Source organism: Canis lupus, chromosome 18, assembly GCF_003254725.2.
Source record: "Canis lupus dingo isolate Sandy chromosome 18, ASM325472v2, whole genome shotgun sequence".
Lineage (NCBI taxonomy): Eukaryota > Metazoa > Chordata > Mammalia > Carnivora > Canidae > Canis > Canis lupus.
In genome coordinates, this window is record NC_064260.1 from 40,478,301 (window position 1) to 40,505,500 (window position 27,200).

Here is a 27,200-nt window from a genome sequence, read left to right on the forward strand (position 1 = left end):
AAAATTGAAACTTGTTAATATTTTAACTCTTTTACTCCCTGAATGACATCTTTCTAAAAATGAAAAAGCAATCCATGGACTAGGAAAAAACTATGTATATAGACACGCAAACAATTTTATAAAGTATAAATATATAAACATTTTACAGACAATTTATATATATTATATATATAAATTTTATATAAACATATACTTTATATTTATTTTTAATATATAAGATATATATATATATATGATTAAAAGGCCTATACCTAGAATATATAAAGAACGTTCAGACTTTAGTAATTAGAAACCCAGAATGACTATCTTTATATTGTACAAAGGACGCAAAAAAGAAATTTCCAGAAAAAGATCTACAAATGCTTGATCATAGCGTAGTTCTATTTTTACCTTTTTGAGAACCCTAATACCATTTCCTAGAGTGGCTGCACTACTTTGCATTCCCACTCAGTGCAAGAGGGTTCCCCTTTCTCCTCATCCCCATCCCCATCTCTTGGCACTCGTATTGTTAATTTTAGCCATTCTGGCAAGTGTGAGGTGAGATCTCATTATAGCTTTGATTTGTATTTCCCTGATAATAAGTGATGTTGAGGTTCTTTTCATGTGTCTATTAGCAATATGAATGTCTTCTTTGGAAAAATGCCTATTGAAGTCTTCAGCCCCTTTGTTAATTGAATTAATTGTATTTGGGGTATTGAGTTTTATAAGTTCTATTTATAGATGGTACTTGGATGGTACTCAACTATCCAGAAATTGCACTGGTAGGTATTTGCTCAAAGAATACAAAAATACTAACTCAAAGGGATAGTGCATCCCAATGTTTATCTACAATAGCCAGATTGTGGAAACAACCCAAGTATCCATCAACTGATGAATGGATAACAAAGATGTGGTAGATATAAAACCTGGTATATATTTACATGTATATAATATATATATGATATATACATATGATAGAATATTACTCAGCCGTAAAAAGAATGAAATCTTGCCTTTTGCAATGACATGAATGGAGCTAGAAAGAATTATGCTAAGTAAAATGAGTCAGTCAGAGAAATACAAATACTAAAAGATTTCAATCATATGTACAATAAGAAATAAAACATACAGTATGGGGGCAGGGGGAGAGGGAGGCAAAAAAATGGAATTTTAATCGTAGAGAACAAAATGATGGTTACTAGAAGGGAAGTGGGTGACAGTAAATGATGGGAATTAAGAAGAACACCTGTAATGAGACCCAGGTGTTGTGGAAGTTTTGAATCACTATATACTACACATGAAACTATTATTATAATGTATGTTAAGTAACTAGACTCTAAATATACTTTTAAAAATGTACAAATGACAAACAAATGCTCAACATCATTAGTCATCAGGGAAAGCAAATTAAAACCACAATAATATATCAGCACATACCTCCTTGAATGATGACGTGGAAAATAACAATACCAAGTGACAAAAAATATGGAACAATTCTTGTGATTAAAATGAGAACTTTCTGCTTGTATTTTGATATCTCACCATAATTTTAATGTTGCCTAGTATTCCTTATGAACCCATGAGTTCATAGAGATTACTATGAGTCCCAGAGATTACTAATTAGGAGCCTATTAGAGCTTCCGTTTAATTTCATAGCCCTCTGATGAAAATGAAAAACAACGTTTGGAGACAAGGACTTTAATAACTGCCATTCCACTGATTTTAAGCCCTCACTGCACTAGCTCTAATGCAATCAATAACAGGTTTCTAGAAATGTTTTAATATTGTTAGGGAGGCAGGTTCTCTGTGACCCGAGTCAACAGGTTAAAACATTACAGGTCTCCACACTCAAATTATGCCATTTTCCTACTCCCATGATATTTAGCTTTCTTGGAAACTAAAGTTCACAAAGAGAAAGGGGATTCTTGCATGGTTGGGTTCCAAGCAGAGGGAATGCAATTCCCTATTCGAAATTGGGTGATTTTCAAACATGTCTCTTCAGCATACCTGTTTCTAAGACCAAGCCTTTCCACCAAAGGAGATAATTAATTCCAGAGAGAGAAAACAGCAGTTCTAAGCCAAGGTCCTTGAACTTTTTTGGAAACGTCTTTAAATATCCATGCAGTGCCAAAGGAAAATATTGTGGGGGGTTTACGTTCCTAGAGCAAGATTCATTATGAGAAGAATGACCCATTTGAAAGTGTTTCCTCCACATTTCTTGCCTCTTGTCTATGGGACCAGAGCCATCTGGAGATCATGTCTCCATAGTGTTTCAAAAGAATTCATTCCAAATTCAAATCCCAGATTCTCAATAAGGAATTTTGAGGCTTTAGGCTAGAAGGAAAGATTGAGACTAGGAGAAACACCTTTTCAAGGACCTTTGATTTGTTATCAAATTACCTCAATAGTCTGTGTCTGAGGTGTGTTCTATCTTTCATACTGAAAGTTTACTATTAAAGAAGAGGCCAGCTTGAAGATGGAATTATTTCTGAAAAATCCTAAACATCACTGTGATCATCTATAAGGTAAGGTTTTCAGCAGCATTGAAGCATCTTAAACATTGGTATTTTCTATAAAGAGTAATCATTATGTTTCAACAGCTTACAAACAGTAATATTATAACCATATTCCCATTAGTCAGAAGATAGTTAGTAAATGTCATTAACTTAAACAGACAAATGAAAATGTTGAGGCTTATAGAGATTTTATGAGATTTTATAAAAATTGGAACCCAATTTTTGGTCACAAGACACCTATTTTGACATAAGATGCCTCCTTTAACATTCAAGACTAATCATGAGCATGAAGATTAAATGTAAGTATGCCCCCCACACAGTGATATATAAATATGTTTATAGATGACATAAATCATTAGTCATTTAGTCCAAGCATGACCAGAGACTGTCCTTCCTAAGGTTAATTACTATGCATAACGTGAGTCTCTGTGGTATGCTGAAAAGTAAAATTAGAGATAATTCTTCCAGAGATTATTGCGTGATTAAATGTTTTCTGATTACAGTCAATTACCAATTCTTCCTATCTTCTGTGTGAATACAGTCACAAAAATACGTGAAAGCTCTTCGTGTGCTCACAGTAATGCGGTGGGGATATTCATATACATTTACTCAATCAATTCTCACAGCACCTGGGATGTGGATATGATCATTCTCACTTTAGAGATGAGGAAACAAGAACATAAGGTCCCAGGAAATGTACCCTGGATAAAAGAAGTTGCAAGTGGAAAAGGCAAGATTCCAATCGGGTCTCTCTGATTTCAAACCAATACAGTACACTTAACGACCATGGTAGTCATTTTCAACATTGTACAGAAAACTCTGGAGACCCATGTTTTTAAGAGGATTGGGTAGGGAGGAAATGGGCTGCATGAGAGGCCAAGGTAAAAGTGCTCTTCAATGAAAGCAGTACCTCATTTTCATTAATATTTGGAGACTGCAGTGTGTGGTACGTGTGTGTGTGTGTGTGTGTGTGTGTGTGTGTGTGTGTCTTGATGAAATTACTTCATATATATTTGCCTCTGAAGTACCATTAAAGTCCTTTGATTATGGTCATGTCAAAAGAGATTACTAGTTTACACTGTTTATTATCACAGAACAATGTAGAGCAAGGATTAATAATTTGAAGGAAAAAGGTCACAAGTAAAATTTGATTTAGTCTTGGCTCTCCTCATTTTTATCTGCTTGATCTAGGGCAGGATTCTTAACTTCTCTATGTTTGTATCTCCTGCTGTGTAAAGGAAGTATGATAGTGGTAATTATTTCACAGGAATGTAGTGAGGATTAAACAACCACATTTCTGAAAAAAACGAACACAGCAAGTGTCTACATTTGTGTTGATATAATTATTATAAAATATATATAATTACATTTTAGTTGATATTATCTTTATTATTATTCTGAACATCTGCAATCATTTCGTCTCTTGCAAAAAAGTATGAAACAATGCTAACCACACAGGTTACTACCATGCCATGCACATAGTAATCAATCATTTAAAATATATTTATCAGTTATTATAATATTTTGGGATTTTGAAAACTTGTATTATCTACTCTTTTATAATAGCTCCTGGAGCCTTGTATTACATTCTCATAAGAAACACACTGTTCCACATTTTTGTTAACTATTATAAATGTTCTGTGACTGGGCTTTCTGTCTCTGGCTGACATCCCCTAACTGAAGCTAATTCAACTTCATCCAAGACACACAAAGGACTTTCACAGAGTTATATCCAAGAGTCACCATTCTTCCAACCCCTGGTCATTCTTCCACTTCTATTCAGTTACCTTCCATGGTTCCCCATTTCCTAAGGGTAAAGAAAGAATTCCTAGCTTTCCATTCATAGCTTGAACATCCATTCTTTACCACTCTTTTGAAACTTAGCTGCCAGTATGATTCCTTCAAGATAGGCTCTTTATCATCTCAGATGATGAAGTATGCCTAGGTGATCTTCAAGAACTCAGAACTTACTTGCTATCTCACAAAACCTCATGAGAATCCACTTCTCATTAGAATACAGGCTGCTACATTTACTAGATGTGGAAGCTTACTAAATGCAAGGTTACATTAACATAAGGGATTTCTTTTTCAGGTCATGTAGTTAAGCATAATACGAAAAAATGGAGATTAGGAACAACGTGACAGAATTTGTGCTACTGGGGCTCACAGAGAATCCAAAGATGCAGAAAATCATATTTGTTGTGTTTCTGGTCATCTACATCGTCTCTGTGGTAGGAAATGTGCTCACCGTGGTCACTATCACTGCCAGCCCATTATCGGGTCCCCCATGTACTTTTTCCTGGCCTATCTCTCCCTCATTGATGCCTGCTATTCTTCTGTCAATACCCCCACCCTCATCATAGAGTCACTCCGTGAAAAGAAGACCATCCCATTCAATGCATGCATAATCCAAATCTTTGGGGAACATTTCTTTGGAGGTGCTGATGTCATCCTGCTTACTGTGATGGCCTATGACCGCTATGTGGCCATCTGCAAGCCACTGCACTACATGACCATCATGAATCGGCGGCTATGTGGCCTGCTCATGGCAGTGGTGTGGGTGGGAGGCTTTCTTCATGCAGCCATACAGATCCTCTTTATCATCCCACTACCCTTCTGTGGCCCTAACGTCATAGATCACTTTATATGTGATCTGAATCCTTTGCTCAATCTTGCCTGCACTGATACCCACACTCTTGGGTTCTTTGTTGCTGCCAACAGTGGTTTCATCTGTGTCTTAAACTTCCTCCTCCTCATGGTTTCCTATGTGGTCATTCTGCGCTCCCTAAAGAACCACAGCTTGGAGGCGAGGCGCAAAGCCCTCTCCACCTGTGTCTCTCACATCACAGTGGTCGTCCTATTCTTTGTGCCCTGCATATTTGTGTACATGAGACCCGCAGCTACTTTATCCATTGATAAAGCAGTTGCAGTGTTCTATACTACAATAACTCCCATGTTAAATCCTTTAATCTATACCTTGAGAAATGACCAGATGAAAAATGCCATTAGGAAACTGTGTAGTAGGAATGCTAGTGTGGGTGACAAATAAATGTATCTGGAGCTCAACAGTGATTCAACTGAGGCAAAAGTCAAACAGACATGTTGGATGATCTCAGCAAGGAATACCTATGACATAAAAAATGACAACAACAACAACAACAATGACTGCTATTTTGTTTTCAAGAGCAAAAATGGGTGCAAGAAATGGAAAAATAACCCTAGCTCAGGATCTCTCTTTGCATATTTGAATAATGCTAGCAAATTGGGGCTTGTTTCATGAGCTTCATTCATATGCATGGATTCATAAGCTTTCATCCTAATTTTAAAAATTAAAAATAGGGACACCTGGGTGGCTCAGCAGTTGAGCATCTGCCTTGCATCATGGCATGATCCCGGGATCTGGAATCAGGCTCCCCACAGGGAGCCTGTTTCTTCCTCCGCCCGTGTCTTTAGGCCTGTCTCTGTGTGTCTCTTATGAATAAATAAATAAAATCATTTTTAAAAAATTAAAAATATATTGATATTGAGCAGTAGTCTTTATAACAATCCAAAGAAGTAGGCATTGCTATTATCCCCATTTTATAGGTGAGGAAACAGAAAGGGGGAATTATCAAAATAATTATACTGAAGATTCACTAATCAGAGACTACCTGATTTCTCAGACCATGCTCTTAAATGTTGTGATACAGTGCCAGACAATGAGGACAGAAAGATGATTCTAATTCTTACCACTTATTGAGCTAGGTTTTATGCTGGACCACATATATAAGATATAGATACAAATATCTATATATACAATATATATCTTATACATATGCATGTTAAATCATTATGTACATGTACTATATATCATAATAATATAGATGATTATATATTGTATTTCTATTAATTCATTACTTATAACTAAATTCCAAGGATATTTCAGTAATAACTCAGGTCAATTTTAGTTATCATTGTTGTGGATAATAAGCTCATTGCAATATTCTGGTTTGTATTTACTTTAGGAAATAAAAGTGAAAGCCCATTAACACTGATGGAGTAGGTGAAGAATATGATACTTTATTTGAAAATTTACTTGTAAAAAGTAAAATAAAATAAAATAAAGAAAATTTACTTGGGGGCTTCAGAATCCTATCATTGTCATGTCACCCATCTTATGCTGATAAGCTGTTAGAAAATGCGATGACTCAAATCAAAGATCATTTCAATGCCAGATGAGAATTCCTACTTTTTAATATATATTTATACTCCATAGAGATCTTGCCTGCTACCTAGAATATTTTATACAATTAGAAAAATGACTAGTGCATGATAAATAATAACTAAAAAATAAAACTATAAAGAAAGATCAATAAAGTAAATAAAACGTAGAACAAAAAATATATTGAGCTGTAGGGAATAATCTTCCTATTTTGTCTGATTTGGATTCAAGAATTCTAGCTGGGTCTGTTAAACAGACCACAATTTGTTTTAACTCCTGCTTAAACCATGTAATGAGAAAGAAATTGAACCTGACATTCTCATCTCGATTCAAGTAACTGAAACTGAACCTACTCTCAGCAAGATTACATCATATGAACATGAGTTGTCCATGTTATTCTTCTCTGTTAATTAGTTTACATTGTGGTAACATATCATCATGAAAGAATATTTTTTAAAATATGTGGCTCAACCCACACACAAAACAATTTCAGGATAAATATATTCCATTGATCCCATCTATCCATCACCCATTAATCAATAGCAACATCTTGAGTCTGAAGAATAATATATCAGAAACACTGATGATTGTGGGGCTTCAGTGCTAAATAGGGGAACCTGGGTCTTGCCTTCACAGAGCTTCACATCCACTGAAAGAAACCCAGAGGAAAACAGAAAATGACAACACCCTGTTATAAAGGGTAAGGTAGTGGCAGCACAAAGTGCTAGGAAAGGATGAATTAGGGACATACAAGAAAGGTTCAGGAAATGTTCCAAGAGGAAAGGACATATGAAATGGAATTTCAAACTGGAAATCAAGTCAGCAGAGTGAATATGTACACTTCAGTTGGAGTAGGAGCATTCCTAAGAGAGAGAATACATTACAAAGGTCAGGGGTGAAAATCAGTATGCAGGAATTCTGGTGAATGCAGTGTGACCATAGGTGTTAATATATCTATAAATTCAACATCATTTATTAAACTCTCACCATGTGCCAGGCAGTATGCTACAAAATGAACCAACCTATATGGGTAAATAGCAGGACATGAACCTGGTGAGACCAGAACAGGAAAGATGCAGAAGGGTCTCACGATCACGTTAAAGCCTACTTCACAATAGCATGGGGCAAACATTGGAAGGCCTTTTGAACCAGTGAGTGATGCAGCTGGATTCGAGCTTGAGATGATAGCTGTATGGGTTATCAGTGTGGGAAGTGGATTGAAGGGAACAAGAGTGGCAGCAGGATGTTATTGTCATGATGTGGGTGTGAAAGGATGGAGCCTGAACTCTGGTGGTGCCAGTGACGATGTTGAAGGTGGTAGGCACTGCTGAGTCTGGATCCACTTCCTTCACTCCTCCAGTGTCTCCTAGCTCTGTGTCTGGGCTACAAACAGCTCAGAGCTCAAAGCCCCACCTTCTCTGTACATTTGCACCAGAACAAAATTATAGGCTATACCCACCACTGTGGGACACGGTAGCAGCCAATAGACATCAGGCTGGTTCCTTTGCCTCGGGGTGGAGCCAGTCCTGTATCACGGTGTATACCCTAGATTCCTGTGGCATCAGGCTGAAGTCAATCCCCAGTTGGGGCCACACACTTCTTCCTATATCGTAGTAGCTTCCCTCAACCCTTCTCCTTATAAATCACTTTCATGAGAATCCCCATCTCAGAGTATGCATTTGGGAACCCAACTTAACACAGAGACATAGGAAACTTTAAGAAATATCTAAGTATATAAACAGAAGAACTTGACATGGGATGAAGATTTGATAAAGAAGTCATGAATGAAAACCAGACTCTTCTTTAAATTACTGGGAGGAGGGAAGCCCTGGTGGCGCAGCGGTTTAGTGCTGCCTGCAGTCCAGGGTGTGATCCTGGAGACCTGGGATGGAGTCCCACATCGGGCTCCTTGCATGGAGCCTGCTTCTGCCTCTGCCTGTGTCTCTGCCTCTCCCTCTGTATGTCTCTCATGAATAAATAAAATCTTAAATAAATAAATAAATAAATAAATAACTGGGAGGAGGTTAGAACAGAGAAAATGAGTCTTTTTTTGACAGCTCAAGTGGTTTCTACCTCTTTGTACTAAAGGGTTAATGTTGAATTGCCTAAGAAAATGTAATGTTCCCCCTCAAAGGCAGGTGACCTGAGAGAAGGGGCTGATTTTCCTCAGTACTCACTCCCACCATCCTCTTTGCTCCTACACCTATAACAAGACACAAAACACAACAACCTTTAATAGTGAGGTACAAAGTGTAACTCATGAACACAGTACACCCCAAAATAAATGTTTTCTAATGTATGAAGAAAAAAATTGGATAATCATGAAATAAAGTTCAATCAAGCCAAATTTCTTGATATTGGTTCACTAAGCAGAGATTCTTCATGTAACATTATAGCTGGGGGACTGAGGTAAAGCTAATGGTATATCTGCTTGGTTGGTGGCTAAAGCATGAATCTAAAGGGGGCCCAGTGTAAGCAAAGTAGAAATGCCAGATTTGCCTTGATGTAATGTAGAGGGACACATTGAAAGATATGGGGATATCGGAATGTTAGAATGGATTGTCATAAAAAAATGGATTGTCGTTTCAGGGAGGGTCAAGAAGACATACCTTTCTTTTGAAAAATGTATTTATTTATTCATGAGAGACACAGAAAGAGAGGCAGAGACATAGGCAGAGGAAGAAGCAGGCTCCCTGCAGGGATCCAAATGCAAGACCCAAGATGGGGACCCCAGTTCATACCCTGAGCTGAAGGCAGACCCTAAACCACTGAGCCACCCAGATGTCTCTAGGTGTCATACCTTTCGTCATGACCAGAGAACTAAATTTTCAGGCTAGTGCCAGCATCTTTGAAAAACTCTCTGATCACTGTTGTCTGTAGGCCAGACCTTTAGTGTTGCTAAACTGGAAAATCCCAATGCAATGGGAGTGTTTTGATGCCAGATAACAGTTACCAAGTGGTAGCACTGGAGCTTCTTAAAGGCAAGGTGGGCATGCTTTCCATAGAGGACAGAAGAATCAAAATAACAATCAGGATAATTAATACAAGCAGATTTACAGTGCTGGCTCTGTCATGTTGGTGCTCCTAGAAGTGAAATAGGGAAGAAAACTATATAAGCCTTGATCTGTGTTAGCAAAAATGTACAGGCTTAGTAAACTTAATCATAAAAGAGAGATTCGTGGGATTCCTGGGTGGCTCAGCGGTTTAGCGCCTGCCTTCAGCCCAGAGTGTGATCCTGGAGTCCCAGGATGGAGTCCCACATTGGGCTCCCTGCATGGAGCCTGCTTTTCCCTCTGCCTGTGTCTCTGCCTTTCTCTCTCTTTCTGTGTCTCTCATGAATAAATAAATAAAATCTTAAAAAAAATAAAAAGAGAGAGATTCGTGATCTTGCAATTAATTCCCAGATGGAACCAGTCTATAAACTCAAAATTCCTAGAATAAAGGGAAGATCGAATCCCCTTGAGGAAGCACCCTGGGACATTGCTAAAAATGTATATATTAATCTTTTTCACCGCATTCCCCAAATGAGGCCTATGGCCTTTTTGTCTGTCAATTTGTGCATTGAGGAATAGAAAAATATCTAGACCTTCAAGGACTGCTGGACACTGGTTGTGACCTGAAACTGATTCCAGGAAACCCAGAACAACAGTGTTCCCCTAGATAGAGCAGGAGTTTCCAGAGGACAGGTGGTCATTGGAGTTTTAGCTCAGGCAAAGTTTGCAATGGGTCCAGTAGGTCACTGGACTCATTCTTTGGTACTTCTCCACCTTCAGAATGCATAATCTGAAGAGATATCTTTGCAACTGGCAAACTTGCAATTTGACATGCAGACTGAGGGCTATTATAGTGAAAGCCAAATGGAAACCTCTAGATTTGCCTCTACCTAGGAAAATAGTAAAGAAAAAGCAATACCACATCCCTGGAGGAATCATGGTGATTAGAGCCACCATCAAGGACTTGAAAGATATAGAGGTAGTGATTCCCATAACATACACATTTAACTCACTTATTTGGCCTTCACAGGAGATAGATGGATCTTGGAGAATGACAGTTGATACTCATAACTTAACTAGGTGGAGACTCCAAGAATTGCAACTGCTGTACCAGATGTGGTTTTGTTGCTTCGGTAAATTAACATATTCTTTGGTACCTGGTATGTAGCACATGATTTGACACATGTCTTTAAGATCCACTAGAGGCAATTTGATTGCAGCTTACAAGGCCAGCAATATGCCTTCACTGCCCTCCTTCAGAGTTGTGTCACCTCTCTGGTACTATGCCATAATTCAGTTCATAGAGATCTCCATTGTATTTTATTCTTCTAGATAACCATACTGGTCCATTATATTGATGACAAAACACTGATTGGATCTAGAGGTCAAGATGTAAATACTCTAAGATTTATTAGTAGGACATTTCTGTATCAGAGGATGGAAAGTAAATACAATTGAAACTCAAGTAACTGAAACTCAGTAAAATGTCCACGATCCAAGGGGGATAAAGCATATAAGGATAGTTCTTTTGAAGTAAATATAAAATAGGATAAAAACAGAGGGGGAGACAAACCGTAAGAGAATCTTAACTATACAGAAAAAACTGAAGGTTGCTGGTGTTGAGGTGGGGTACGCTATGGGCATTAGGGAGGCCATTTGATGTAAGGATCAGTGGGTGTTTTATGCAACTGATGAATCACTAATTTTTACCCCAAAATTAATAATACACTATATGCGGAGGGAGAGGCAAGATGGCGGAAGAGTAGGGTCCCCAAGTCACCTGTCCCCACCAAATTACCTAGATAACCTTCAAATCATCCTAAAATCTATGAATTCGGCCTGAGATTTGAAGAGAGAACAGCTGGAATGCTACAGTGAGAAGAGTTCACGCTTCTATCAAGGTAAGAAGACGGGGGACAAAAGAAATAAAGAAACAAAAGGCCTCCAAGGGGGAGGGGCCCCGCGAGGAGCCGGGCTGAGGCCGGGGCGAGTGTCCCCAGGACAGGAGAGCCCCGTCCCGGAGACGCAGGAGCTGCACCAGCCTTCCCGGGCGGAAAGGGGCTCGCAGGGAGTTGGAGCAGGACCCAGGAGGGCGGGGATGCCCTCGGGCTCCCTGGGACACTAACAGACACCTGCGCCCCGGGAGACTGCGCCGAGCTCCCTAAGGGCTGCAGCGCGCACGGCGGGACCCGGAGCAGCTCGGAGGGGCTCGGGCGGCGGCTCCGCGGAGGGGGGGTGGGGCGGGAGCAGCTCGGAGGGGCTCGGGCAGAGGAAGAGGCTCCGCGGAGGGGGCTGCGGGGCGGGAGCAGCTGGGGGGGCTCGGGCAGAGGAAGAGGCTCCATGCGTAGGGGGCTGCGGGGCGGGAGCAGCGGGGAGGGGCTCGGGCGGGGGCTCCTCCGGGGGGCTGCAGGGCCGGAGCGCGAATCCAACAGCCCAGGCCCCGGAGCACAGGGCTCCGGGACAAAGCCCAGGATCCGGCCTCCCCCGGGACAGGCAGAGGCCAGGAGGGCCCAGGACAGCAAGGACGCTCCTGCCCCGAGCTGAGCAGATCAGCGGCCCCGCCCCGGAGCCTCCAGGCCCTGCAGACGGAGAGCTCCGGAGTTACTGCGGGAGCTGACTCCAGGGCTGCAGAGCTGGCCCCGCCCCTGGGGCTGTTGCTCCTGGGGCCTCACGGGGTAAACAACCCCCACTGAGCCCTGCACCAGGCAGGGGGCAGAGCAGCTCCCCCAAGTGCTAACACCTGAAAATCAGCACAACAGGCCCCTCCCCCAGAAGGCCAGCTAGACTGACAAGTTCCAGGGGAAGTCAAGGTTTAAAGTGTACAGAATAAGAAGATATTCCCCGTCTTACTTTTTTTTTCTTTTTGATTTCTGTTTGCTTTCCCTACCCTTTTTTCCCTTTCTTTCTTTTTCTTTCTCTTCTCTTCTCTCTTTTTCTTTTTCTCTTCCTTTTTTTTTTCTTTTACTCTTTTCCTTCCTTCTTTCTCTCTTCTCTTTTTCTCCTTTTCCCAATACAACTTGCTTTTGGCCACTCTACACTGAGCAAAATGACGAGAAGGAAACCCTCACCTTAAAAGAAAGAATCAGAAACAGTCCTCTCTCCCACAGAGTTACAAAATCTGGATTACAATTCAATGTCAGAAAGCCAATTCAGAAGCACTATGATAAAGCTACTGGTGGCTCTAGAAAAAAGCATAAAGGACTCAAGAGACTTCATGACTGCAGAATTTAGATCTAATCAGGCAGAAATTAAAAATCAATTGAATGAGATGCAATCCAAACTAGAAGTCCTAACGACGAGGGTTAACCAGGTGGAAGAACGAGTGAGTGACACAGAAGACAACTTGATGGCAAAGAGGGAAACTGAGGGAAAAAGATACAAACAACTAAAATACCATGAGAATGGATTAGGGAAATAAATGACAGCCTGAGGAAGAAAAACCTACATTTAATTGGAGTTCCCGAGGGCGCCAAAAGGACCAGAGGGCCAGAATATGTATTTGAACAAATCATAGCTGAAAACTTTCCTAATCTGGGAAGGGAAACAGGCATTCAGATCCAGGAAACAGAGAGATCCCCCCGAAAATCATAAAAACCGTTCAACACCTCGACATTTAATAGTTAAGCTTGCAAAATCCAAAGATAAAGAGAAGATCCTTAAAGCAGCAAGAGACAAGAAATCCCTGACTTTCACAGGGAGGAGTATTAAGATAACAGCAGACCTCTCCACAGAGACCTGGCAGGCCAGAAAGGGCTGGCAGGATATATTGAGGGTCCTATATGAGAAAAACATGCTACCAAGAATACTTTATCCAGCAAGGCTCTCATTCAGAATTTAAGGAGAGATAAAGAGCTTCCAAGACAGGCAGGAACTGAAAGAAACCAGCTCTGCAAGAAATTTTAAGGGGGACTCCTAAAATTCCCCTTTAAGAAGAAGTCCAGTGGAACAATCCACAAAACAAGGACTGAATAGATATCATGATGACACTAAACTACTATCTTTCCATAGTAACTCTGAACGTGAACAAGCTAATGACCCCATCAAAGGGCACAGGGTGTCAGACTGGATAAAAAAGCAGGACCCATCTACTTGCTGTCTACAAGAGACTCATTTTAGACAGGACACCTACAGCCTGAAAATAAAACGTTGGAGAACCATTTGCCATTCAAATGGTCCTAAAAAGAAAGCAGTGGTAGCCATCCTTATATCAGATAAACTAAAATTTACCACAAAGACTATAGTAAGAGATGAAGAGAGACAATATATCATACTTAAAGGATCTATCCAACAAGAGGACTTAACAATCATCAATATATATGCCCCGAATGTGGGAGCTGTCAAATATATCAATTAATAACCAAAGTTAAGACATACTTAGATAATAATACACTTACACTTGGTGACTTCAATCTAGCACTTTCTACACTGGATAGGTCTTCTAAACACAACATCTCCAAAGAAACGAGAGCTTTAAATGATACACTGGACAAGATGGATTTCATAGATATCTACAGAACTTTACATCCAAACTCAAATGAATACACATTCTTCTCAAGTGCACATGGAACTTTCTCCAGAATAGACCACTTACTGGGTCACAAATCGGGTCTCAACTGATACCAAAAGATTGGGATCCTCCCCTGCATATTCTCAGACCATAATGCCTTGAAATTAGAACTAAACCACAATAAGAAGTTTGGAAGGACTTCAAACACGTGGTGGTTAACGACCCTCCAGCTAAAAGATGAAAGGGTCAACCAGGAAATAAAGAAAGAATTAAAAAGTTTCATGGAAACTAATGAGAATGAAGATACAACCACTCAAAATCTTTGGGATGCAGCAAAAGCAGTCCTGAGGGGGAAATACATCACAATACAAGCATCCATTCAAAAACTGGAAAGAACTCAAATACAAAAGCTAACCTTACACCTAAAGGAGCTAGAGAAAAAACAGCGAATAGATCCTACACCCAGCAGAAGAAGAGAGTTAATAAAGATTTGAGCAGAACTCAACAAAATCGAGACCAGAAGAACTGTGGAACAGATCAACAAAACCAGTAGTTGGTTCTTTGAATGAATTAATAAGATAGATCAACCATTAGCCAGCCTTATTAAAAAGAAGAGAGAGAAGACTCAAATTAATAAAATCATGAATGAGAAAGGAGAGATCACTACCAACACCAAGGAAGTACAAACAATTTTAAAACCATATTATTAACAGCTATACGCCAATAAATTAGGCAATCTGGAAGAAATGGACGCATTCCTAGAAAGCCACAAACTACCAAAACTGGATTGGGAAGAAATACAAAACCTGAACAGGCCAATAACCAGGGAGGAAATTGAAGCAGTCATCAAAAACCTCCCAAGACCCAAAAGTCCAGGGCCAGATGGCTTCCCAGGGGAATTCTATCAAACATTTAAAGAAGAAACCATACCTATTCTACTAAAGCTGTTTGGAAAGATAGAAAGAGATGGAGTACTTCCAAATTCGTTCCATGAGGCCAGCATGACCTTAATTCCAAAACCAAAGACCCCACCAAAAAGGAGAATTACAGACCAATATCCCTGATGAACATGGATGCAAAACTTCTCAACAAGATACTAGCCAATAAGATCCAACAGTGCATTAGGAAAATTATTCACCATGACCAAGTAGGATTTATCCCCGGGACACAAGGCTGGTTCAACACTCGTTAAACAATCATGTGATTCATCATATCAGCAAGAGAAAAACCAAGAACCATATGATCCTCTCATTAGATGCAGAGAAAGCATTTGACAAAATACAGCATCCATTCCTGATCAAAACTCTTCAGAGTGTAGGGATAGAGGGAACATTCCTCGGAATCTTAAAAGCCATCTACAAAAAGCCCACAGCAAATATCCTTCTCAATGGGGAGTACTGGGAGCCTTTCCCCTAAGATCAGGAACAAGACAGGGATGTCCACTCTCACCACTGCTATTCAACATAGTACTGGAAGTCCTAGCCTCAGCAATCAGACAACAAAAAGACATTAAAGGCATTCAAATTGGCAAAGAAGAAGTCAAACTCTCCTTCTTTGCCAATGACATGATACTTTACATAGAAAACCCAAAAGACTCCACCCCAAGATTGCTAGAACTCATACAGCAATTTGGTAGCGTGGCAGGATACAAAATCAATGCCCAGAAATCAGTGGCATTTCTATGCACTAACAATGAGACTGAAGAAAGAGAAATTAAGGACTCAATCCCATTTACAATTGCACCCAAAAGCATAAGATGACTAGGAATAAACCTAACCAAAGAGGTCAAGGATCTGTACCCTAAAAACTATAGAACGCTTCTGAAAGAAATTGAGGAAGACACAAAGAGATGGAAAAATATTCCATGCTTATGGATTGGCAGAATTAATATTGTGAAAATGTCAATGTTACCCAGGGCAATTTACACGTTTCATGCAATCCCTATCAAAATACCATGGACTTTCTTCAGAGAGTTAGAACAAATTATTTTAAGATTTGTGTGGAATCAGAAAAGACCCCGAATAGCCAGGGGAATTTTAAAAAAGAAAACCATAGCTGGGAGCATCACAATGCCAGATTTCAGGTTGTACTACAAAGACAGTGTGGTACTGGCACAAAAACAGACACATAGATCAATGGAACAGAATAGAGAATGCAGAAGTGGACCCTCAAATTTATGGTCAACTAATATTCGATAAAGGAGGAAAGAATATCCATTGGAAGAAAGACAGTCTCTTCAATAAATGGTGCTGGGAAAATTGGACATCCACATGCAGAAGAATGAAACTAGACCACCCTCTCGCACCATACACAAAGATAATCTCAAAATGGATGAAAGATCTAAATGTGGGACAAGATTCCATCAAACTCCTAGAGAAGAATACAGGCAACACCCTTTTTGAACTCGGCCACAGTAACTCCTTACAAGATACATCCATGAAGGCAAAAGAAACAAAAGCAAAAATGAACTATTGGGACTTCATCAAGATAAGAAGCTTTTGCACAGCAAAGGATACAGTCAACAAAACTAAAAGACAACCTACAGAATGGGAGAAGATATTTGCAAATGACGTATCAGATAAAGGGTTAGTTTCCAAGATCTATAAAGAACTTCTTAAACTCAACACCAAAGAAACAATCAATCCAATCACGAAATGGGCAAAAGACATGAACAGAAATCTCACAGAGGAAGACAGAGACATGGCCAATACACACATGAGAAAATGCTCTGCAACACTTGCCATCAGGGAAATACAAATCAAAACCACAATGAGATACCATCTCACACCAGTGAGAATGGGGAAAATTAACAAGGCAGGAAACCACAAATGTTGGAGAGGATGCGGAGAAAAGGGAACCCTCTTACACTGTGGGTGGGAATGTGAAATGGTGCAGCCACTCTGGAAAACTGTGTGGAGGTTCCTCAAAGAGTTAAAAATAGACCTACCTGGACCCAGCAATTGTACTGCTGGGGATTTACCCCAAAGATACAGATGCAAGGAAACGCCGGGACACCTGCACCCCGATGTTTCTAGCAGCAATGTCCACAATAGCCAAACTGTGGAAGGAGCCTCTGTGTCCATCGAAAGATGAATGGATAAAGATGTGGTTTATGTATACAATGGAATATTAGCCATTAGAAATGACAAATACCCATCATTTGTTTGACGTGGATGGAACTGGAGGCTGTTATGCTGAGTGAAATAAGTCAGTCGGAGAAGGACAAACATATGTTCTCATTCATTTGGGGAATATAAATAATAGTGAAAGGGAATAGAAGGGGGAGTGAGATGAAATGTGTGGGAAATATCAGAAAGGGAGACAGAACATAAAGACTCCTAACTCTGGGAAACGAACTAGGGATGGTGGAAGGGGAAGAGGGCAGGGGGTGGGGGTGAATGGGTGACCGGCACTGAGGGGGTCACTTGATGGGATGAGCACTGGGTGTTATTCTGTGTGTTGGTAAATTGAATACCAATAAAAAGTAAATTTATTATTAAAAAATTAATAATACACTATATGCTAATTTGAACTTAATAAAACAAAAAAATATTTCTCTTTTAAGGAAAAGTGTATGTTGGTCCAACTATCCCTTCTGATACCAAAAGATGTACTATACACACTAGGTATCTTGGATAGGGAAGGCAATCCAAGAATCCAAGAGTCTTCATTTGGATATTTTACTCATGTCTATTTATTAAGTTACTCAAAAAGCTGCTAATTTGAGTGGAGCTCAGAAAAAAGAAATGTCTCTGTCTCATATCGAGACTGTGGTGTAAGCTACTATTCCACATGGGTGCTATGATTCAGCACATCCAATGGTGCTTGATATGTCAATGGTAGAAAGGGATGCTGCTGGAGTCTTTGGCAGTCCTCCATGTATGAACTGCAGGGCAGGCCCTTAGGATTTTGGAGCAAATTCCTGACGTCCTCTATAGGCAACTACTCTCCTTTTGAGAAATGCCTCTTGCCTGCTACTGGGCCTTGGTAGAGACTAAACGCTTAACCATAGGTCACCAATTCTCTGTGAAACCTAACTACTCATCTTGAACATGGTGTTTTCTAACCCCCAAAACCATAAAATTGGGAATGCCGTGCAACAGTCCATTATCAAATAGAATAGTCTTCATTTATATATGATTTTGCCTTCCATGGTTGCTATTACCTGATGTTCAGAAGCAGATGATCCTTCTGAGATATGTTCAGAAGGTCTTTAGTGGCCTAATGCTACCTCACCATGTATGTGTTATTCATAGCACTTCATCTCACTAGGACAGCATTTTGTCATCTCACATTATCATAAGAAGGAAGGTGAGTACAGTACAATCAGGTATTTTGATAGAGACAAAGACCATATTCACATAATTTGTATTACTATACTGTTGTGGATTTTTGTATTTTATTATTGCTGTTGTTAATCTCTTACTGTGCCTAGTTTATAAATTAAACGTCATCACAAGTATGTATGTATAGAAAAGCAAAGTATATATAGGATTCAGTACTCTACACAGTTGCAGACATCCACCTAGGATCTTGAAACACATCCCTTCACACCAATATAAGGACTGATTACCATATATGTGATCTGGCCCAAGCAAGAACTGCAGAAAATTCATATGAAGAAGTAGCCAAATGCTCACAGTCTCTACTTTTTGCTATGATACCTTCTCTCTACCTGACTGAGCCCAAAACCTTGTTGGGGGATCACTTTATTAAACTGACAAAAGAGGAAAAGATTTGGTTTGGTATACAGAAAGCCTCAGCAGTGATATGTGGGTAGAGCTCAAAAGTAAATAGATGTAGCACTACAGCCCCATTCTGAAAAATCCACAAAGGTCTGTAGTGAAGGGCAATTCTTTCAATGGGGAGAACTTTAAGCAATGAACCTGGTGTTCACTTCCTTGGAAAGAGAAAAGGCCAGATGTAACAATGTATACTGATTCATGTGCTTGGGCCAAGGATTTAGTTGAATGATCAGGGACATGAAGAAAACACTATTGGAAAATTGGTAACAACAAGAAAATTTGAGGAAGAGATATATTTACATGCCTTTCTGAATCAGTAAAAACACACAAGATATTTACGTCTCCCGTGAATGCTCATCAAAGAATGATCAGCGGAGGAGGATTTTAATTTTAATTTTAACTTGGTTAGTGGATAGAGTGACACATTTCGTGCATACTACTCAGCCTCTTTACCTACCACTTCTCTCATCACCCATTGGGCTCATGAACAAAGTGGCCCTGGTGGCAGGCATGGAGGTTGTACAGGAGTTCAACAATATGGAGTTCACTGACCAAAGTTATCCTTACCATGACCACTGCTAAGTGCCCAATCTTCCAGCAGCAAAAGCAAGCCCCCCATAGGACATGATTCCATGGCATGATGAGCCTGGATATAGGTTCATTACATTGTTGCTTCCATAATAGAAGTGCAGTAGCTAATGGCATAGAGACTTTCTTTGGATACAGATTTGCCTTCTCTGCATGCAACTCTTCTGCCAAAACTACCATCCAAGGACTGTAGAGAACTTTTAATCCACCATTACAGTATTGCACACAGCATTGGGTCTGATCCATTAACTCAATTCACATCCAATGCAGTGTCACAGTCAGTCCCATGCTCATGGAATTCACTGGTCTTACTACATTTCATACTATCTTGAAGCAATTGCCCTGATAAGATGGTGCAGTGAACTTTTGCAGAATTAGTTATACTACCAGCTAAGTAACAATACTTTCCAGGGCTGGAGCAAGCATGTTCAGATCTCTGGAAGGCCATATATGCTCTGAATCAGCACTCATTACATATTGTTCTTCCTCCCAAATAAAGTTCTGTAACCAATAGATAGAAATGGAAGAGGCACCATTCATATTATCGTTAGCGACCCACCAGCAAAATGTTTACTTCCTGTTCCAATTAACTTATGTTCTTCTTGCTTTGAAGTCTTTATTCCAAAGGGAGAAATGCTCCCAGCAGAAGACACAACAAAATTCAACTGAACAAAGAGATGAGACTACCTTCTCACCCCTGGGCTACTCATGACTTTGAATGAATAGGCAAAGAAGTAAGTTGCTGTGCTGGCTGTGGGGATTGATCCTGGCGACCAAGGGAAATTGGACAACTACTCCTGAATGGAGTTAAGGAAGAGTATAGAAGAATACAGGAGATCCTGTAGGACCACCATTAGTGCCACCAACTCTGTGATAAGGTCAATGGAAAACTACAGCCATTGAGACAGAATTACCAATGACCCAGACACTTTAGTAATGAAGTTCTTTGTCACTCCACCAGCTTAGGAACTATGACCAGCTTGGTACTTGCTGAAAGCACATTCAATACAAAATGATTAACAGAAGAAAACAGGTATAAATATTAACTATGATCATGTGATTGTTACAGAAGTGAAGACTGTATTATTGTATTTGCTCTTTATATTTGTGTGTGAATATATTAAAAAAAATTTTTTTAGTTTCTTTCTTTTCTAATTACCTTATCGTGTAACTGAAGATAAATTGGCTTTCTACCATAGGATGGTAGTATCTCTATTTTCCATTATAGTATTCAACTGACTGAATATCAAGGACAAAGTAAAAATCACCCCAACATCAACATCACATTCCCTTTTTTTTTTTTTTTTTGGTATTTTGATTCATTTTCAGTTGTATGTATGCAGGTTAGTTGTATGATGTTAGGTGGAATTATGACCTTGTGTTGTCTTTATTTTGAGATCAAGTAGAGTTTAAGGAGATGTGTATAGGTGCTAGGTGGATAGGCAATGAACTTGTACTGGCTAATTTTATGTGTCAACTTGCTGGGCCACAGGGTGCACAAATATTTCTTTGACTATTGCTTTGGGTTGTGACTATGAGACTTTTCTGGATGATAGTAACTTTTGAATTGGCAGAAGAATAAAGTAGATTGCTCTCCCTGATGTAGGATTGTCATCAAACCAGATGAAGGCCTGAAAAATCACAAAACGCTAACCTCCCCTGAGTAAGAGGGAATTGTCCTACCTGGAGGACATCAGACTGAACCATTAGCTCTTCATGTCTGACGGCTTGTCACTTTCACATTAATTCTTCTTGATTCTCAGCTTCCTCCTGCCGATAGACTAAACTGGGACATCACCTCTTACCGGATTATAGCACTTTCTAGTCTTTAGACTCAAAATGGGACATAGACTTTGCAGTTCAGTTTTGCAGCATGTGAACAATGGAATATTATTCAGCATTGAAAAGGAAGGAGTTTCTGACCCATGCTACACACAGATAAACTTTGATGACATATTAATTGAAATAAGTTATCTATTTTTAATAAACATATATTTTATTCAGATCTATATTTTTAGGAAAACTGTGGAAATGATACAAAGTTCCCATATACTCTGCTCTCAGTTTCCCCATTTACCATCCTAAATAACGTGGCACATTTTTCACAAATATGAACACACTAGTTTTAACTAACAACTGTACTTTATTTGTTTACTTTGTTTTTAACCAATGCTATTTTTCATTGCCAGAATCTCAGCCAGCATACCACGTTGCATGCAGTAGTCATGTCTTCTTCTCCACCTCCAGACATAACAGTTTCTCCTAATGTTCTTTTCTTTCTTTATTTCAGGTATGATTACATACAGCACTAGTAGTCTCAGGTGTATAGTATAATGATAAAACAATTCTATAGCTTACTCAGTGCCCATTACAATATGTGTAGTCTTAACTTTTCTTGAGCTTTAAAATATTTATTTATTTGTTTGTTTATTTATTTATTTATTTATTTATTTATTTATGAGATAGAGTGTGTATGTGTCTGTATGTGTGTGCAATCAGTGGGAAGTGCAGAGGGAGAGAGAGGGTGAGGCAGAGAAGCAGACTCCAAGCTTATTGTAGAGCACTACTTGGGCTGGATCCTAGTACCTTGAGATCATGCCAAAACAAGAGTGGGAGGCTTACCCAACAGAGCAACCCGGGGGCTCCTCACATTTTTTTGTTTTTCATGAACTTGACAGTTTTAAGGAGAACTACGCCAACATTTTATAAAAGCTTCACATAGAGTTTGTCTGGTACTGTACTCAGGATTAGACTTGGGTTGTGGGTTATGGGACAAAGGTTACTGGACAAAGTGCCATTTGCATCACATCATACCAGTAGGTACATACTTTCAGTGTGACTCATCACCACTGCTTTTAACCTGATCACCTGGCTAAGGTGGTGTTGCTAGATTTCTCCTCTGTAGGTTTAGTCCTCTTTCCTCATTCCACAATGTGACTTTTGAAAGGAACTTAACTTGGGTAGAGCCCACAAATAAGAGATTGAGAATCATCCTGTAACCCTTTGAGAGCAACCTACAAAATCATTAAAAATTCTTTTTTTAAAAAAGATATTATTTATTTATTCATGAGACACACGCACACAGAGACACAGAGAGAGAGAGAGAGAGACAGATACAGAGGCAGAGACAGAGGCAGAGACAAGGGAGAAGGAGAAGCAGGCTCCATACAGGGAGCCTGACATGGGACACGATCCCAGGTCTCCAGGATCACACCCGGGGCTGAAGTCGGCACTAAACCGCTGAGCCACCATGGCTACCCAGAAATTCTTTTTAATGTGAGATTTGTCTATTGTCTCTGATTTATTATTTATTTATATAAGCGGTTATATCAATAACAACTTGTGGATTTTTTAAACAATGAGGTACATTTCAAATCAGTGTCGTTGATTGTGTTACTCAATATTTTTTCCCATTTTTTGGCACTAGGCGATGGAAGGGCTTTCCATTGGCTCCCTCTGTAATATTCTCATTACACTGTGAGTGACTGTGCATGTGCGTGTATGTGTTAGTATCCTTATCTTCTAGCATTACAAGGTACTCCAATTCATCTTGCACATTCCCTGCCCCAAACCTAGAATCAGCCATTTCCTTAAGAAGTATTAATTCACTTTCTTGGATAATGATATCAGATACCAAGTTCTGGACTCTAGACCACTAGTGGTAATCACAGGTTTCTCATTCTATTCAAAAGATATTATTTATGACCCTACTTAACACCTTTAATTGCAAGAAGAGACCACCTTTTCCCCATAATCTATTAATACATATTGAATTTTAAGTTCTGTATCACACCTAGTTCATGTGCTTTAATTAAAAGAAAAGGGACACTTTAGGGAATGACTTTCCCCAGACTCCTATATTATGCATCATTCCTGTTTAAATACTGCTGCAGGAAAGGCAAAAGAGAAGCATTTCCCAGTAAAAATTCCATGTGAGAGTTGATTTCAGAAGGTGTGGGATGAAATCAAGACCAACTTTATCTTTGGCATGCAGGCAAGAACCTGAGCCTCAGTGACAGCAAAGAGCTCAGACAGAATTTTAGAACACTTTTTTTGTTCTTTAATTTTCACGTGAGTGAGAAATTCTTTTCTTTATTGAGAAGAAAAGAGGATGACTGAACATCCTAACCTTTGGATAAGCTCATATCGAAACTGGTAAGATTTGTGTTGGGGATTAACTTACTTGTATTTAATGCTCAGAGAAAATTTATCTGATCAATGCTACAGTGCACACCTAACACGTTTTTACGTGTTAAGTTTGTGGAAAGATAGAAGGTTTAGGGAATTTTCTAGAAGTGTTTTACAATCTAAGGTGAGGAGTTGGAATAAAAGAAATGGACATCAGTTCCTGGTGGAGAGATAATCACATAGAAATAATACCTATTTGAGTGTCCCAGAAAATACTCCACAGAGATGATGATTTTACTTTGGAAGGAATAGGAGTCTTTTTCAGTGGTAACTGAGTATTGAATAGGACGAAAGAGTATTGGATTGTATCAAGAGTAAATTCTCCTAAAATTTTCATTCATTTTATGAATACTTATTATTAAATATGTACTTCTTTCTAGATGCTTAAAATCAACAGTGAACAAATAAAAATCACTCTCTTTATTTTGCTTCTTTCATGTATGCCACTCTTCTATTATTATGTGAACTATACAAATTTCTAGATAGGTAGATAGGTAGATGGGTAGATAGATGATAGATCAATAGGTGGACTGATAGAATGATAGATAGATAATGCTTTTATAATACTTAATTGTTAGATACCATGAACAAGATTTCATTCCTCTTTACTGGATTTGGACAAAAAATGTATTTGGCCATCTCTGGAAACTACAGTGGAACCTGTAGTGAATGGCAGTGTTGTTGGGGCATGAGGTGTAAAGTCCCTGAGTCCAGAATTGGCTCTACAGCTGACTCACCCACCTTATCAAACACTTAAACCTTCATGTGGCCCTGGGAATCTTGCTTTTCCCACAGCCCATTTCAGAAGACAGTTTGTATGAACTAGTAATATGCCAAGGTGATTAATAAACAATCTACAAGGATTAGGTTTTTAAAGCTTTATGTTTAATGCAGCATGACTATGGCATATTTTGAACTCTCAAATGAAATATATTATGGAGAAGGTCATCCTCCTAACTTCTATTCCAAGAATGCAACATATAAATAAATGAATATACATACATATACATTGATATGTACGTATATAATTTACTATTATATATAATAATTTAATACATTAATGTATAAATTTAAAGATACAAGGTTTTAGGGGTTCCAAGTGGCTCTCTTGGTTAAACATCTGCTTATGCCCCAGATATGATCTCAGGGTCGGGAATCGAACACTGTATCAAACTCCCTTCTCAGGAGAAAGGCTAAACTTCATCCCTCAGCTCCTCCCTCCACTGAAGTCATGTTTACTCTCTCTCTTTTTCTGTCAGTGATCTCTCAAAAAAAAGTAATAATTGTTTTAATTAAAACAAAATTAAAATGTTTTATGATAGACACTGAGGAGGGCACCTGACGGATTGAGTGCTGGGTGTTACACTATATGTTGGCAAATTGGACTCCAATAAAAAAAGATATACAAAAAAAAAAAGAAACTGAATTGAGAACTGTAAAAATACAGAAATTATTAAGAATTAGTAACAGTGAATTAAACTCAGTTGAGGTAGTAAAAGATTAAAAAATACGTTTCACAATGGACTGACCAATTGACTGAATATTCACTGCTAAAATATTGATTGTTTATCTCTTGTCCTCTCTGCCTCTCTCTCTCTTTCTCTCTTTTAGGTTTCATTACGGAAAACACTATCAAATGTTTCTACATCATTCCTTGAATGTTCAGAATATTTACTGTAAGATACTTTGCAACTAAACTACTATGTTGAAATAGTATGAAAGTGCATTATGTAAATCATGATGAATTTTCCCCATTTTGTAGAGTTGTATCCAAATAGATCCTTGCTAGAAACTAAAACAACACATTCAGCTCAGAAAGATGCCTTCTCTTGCCGAATCCTCTAAATTAATGTTTATTATGCCTAAATAATCAGGTCTCTATAGTTATTGCTTTATTTCTTGTTTCATAAGCAACCAAGATAATAAGTTGTGAATAAATGTTGTGGTTTCCACTTTATTCAGAAGAAAACAAATGAATGGTGGGGATTATACACTGGTAGTGGCACTTCCATGATCAAACATATGGATTAAACCTCCAAATACAGAGTATTCATTTCACAGAACGATTCCTTGCAGATTAATTATTTCTAACTTGCATTTTCTCCACTTTGCCTGAAATAATGCAGCAAAATAACAGAACTACTGAGTTCATACTGTTAGGATTGACTCAAGATCCTATGAAAAAGAAAATGGTATTTGTAATATTTTTCATTTTTTATTTGGGAACTGTGGTTGGGAATTTGCTTATTATTGTAACCATCAAGTCCAGCCGGACACTTGGGAGCCCCATGTACTATTTCTTATTTTATTTGTCCCTTGCTGATTCCTGCTTTTCAACTTCCACAGCCCCAAGACTAATTGTGGATTCACTCTCTGCAAAAAATATCATAACTTACAATGAATGCATGACTCAAGTCTTTGCACTGCATTTCTTTGGCTGCATGGAGGTTTTAGTCCTCATCCTTATGGCCTTTGACCGGTATGTGGCCATCTGTAAGCCCTTACATTACCCAACCATCATGAGCTGGCGGGTCTGCACCATCCTAATTGTTCTGGCATGGATTGGATCTTTTATCCATTCTACAGCCCAGATTATCCTGGCTTTGAGATTGCCCTTCTGTGGACCCAATTTGATTGATCATTACTGCTGTGATTTGCAGCCCTTGCTGAAACTTGCTTGCATGGACACTTTTGTGATCAACCTACTGTTGGTGTCTAATAGCGGGGGCATTTCCTCAAGCAGTTTTGTGATTCTGATGATCTCCTACATTGTCATCTTGCATTCACTGCGAAACCACAGTGCGGAAGGGAGGAAAAAAGCTCTCTCTACTTGCACTACTCACATCATTGTAGTAATCATATTCTTTGGTCCCTGTATATTCATTTATACACGCCCCCCAACCACTTACCCCATGGACAAGATGGTAACTGTATTTTATACTATTGGGACACCTTTTCTCAACCCACTTATCTACACACTGAGGAATGCAGAAGTGAAAAATGCCATGAGAAAGCTATGGCATATCAATATTACCTCAGAAAGCAGAAGATGAATTGAGGACTTCGGTTGATTACTTAATCTGTACAGATATCAAATATGATACTGTGTATCCTGATTTACTCAACACACTCTAATATATCACACCAGAGTTCCTTACTTTTTTCGGTACTTCTGCCCTTAAACTAGTAGCTTCCCTTACTTATATTGCCAGCCTGGTTCTTTCTTTTATTGAGAGCTCACTTCTGATGTTGCTGATTAGGAAACACTGCTCAAAACTCTGTCTACACTCTGGTATGTTAATAAGAAAGATATTTATACAATCACAAGTGTTCAAAAAATGATCATCCATAAATAAAATATTTTATGACTTGTAATTACCTCTATAGAACGTTTCAAAAAAGGTATCCTACTGTCTTTTCAACACATTCAGAACAATGGAACTATTTTTTTTGTGTTAGAAATTCCTTACATTATATCATTAG

At 38.9% G+C, this 27,200-nt stretch overlaps 2 protein-coding genes across 2 annotated transcripts; both read left to right on the forward strand.

Moving 5' to 3' along the window:
- Positions 1 to 4,615: 4,615 nt before the first annotated feature.
- LOC112668788 (olfactory receptor 4C46-like) lies at positions 4,616 to 5,544 on the forward strand. Its single transcript, XM_025461427.2, is given in 2 exon segments — positions 4,616 to 4,763; positions 4,766 to 5,544. Coding segments are annotated over 2 exon segments (927 nt in total).
- Positions 5,545 to 25,837: 20,293 nt separating this feature from the next.
- LOC112665276 (olfactory receptor 4C11-like) lies at positions 25,838 to 26,770 on the forward strand. Its single transcript, XM_025434708.2, has one exon. It carries the CDS (start codon positions 25,838 to 25,840, stop codon positions 26,768 to 26,770), a length of 933 nt encoding a protein of 310 aa, XP_025290493.2.
- Positions 26,771 to 27,200: the final 430 nt, after the last annotated feature.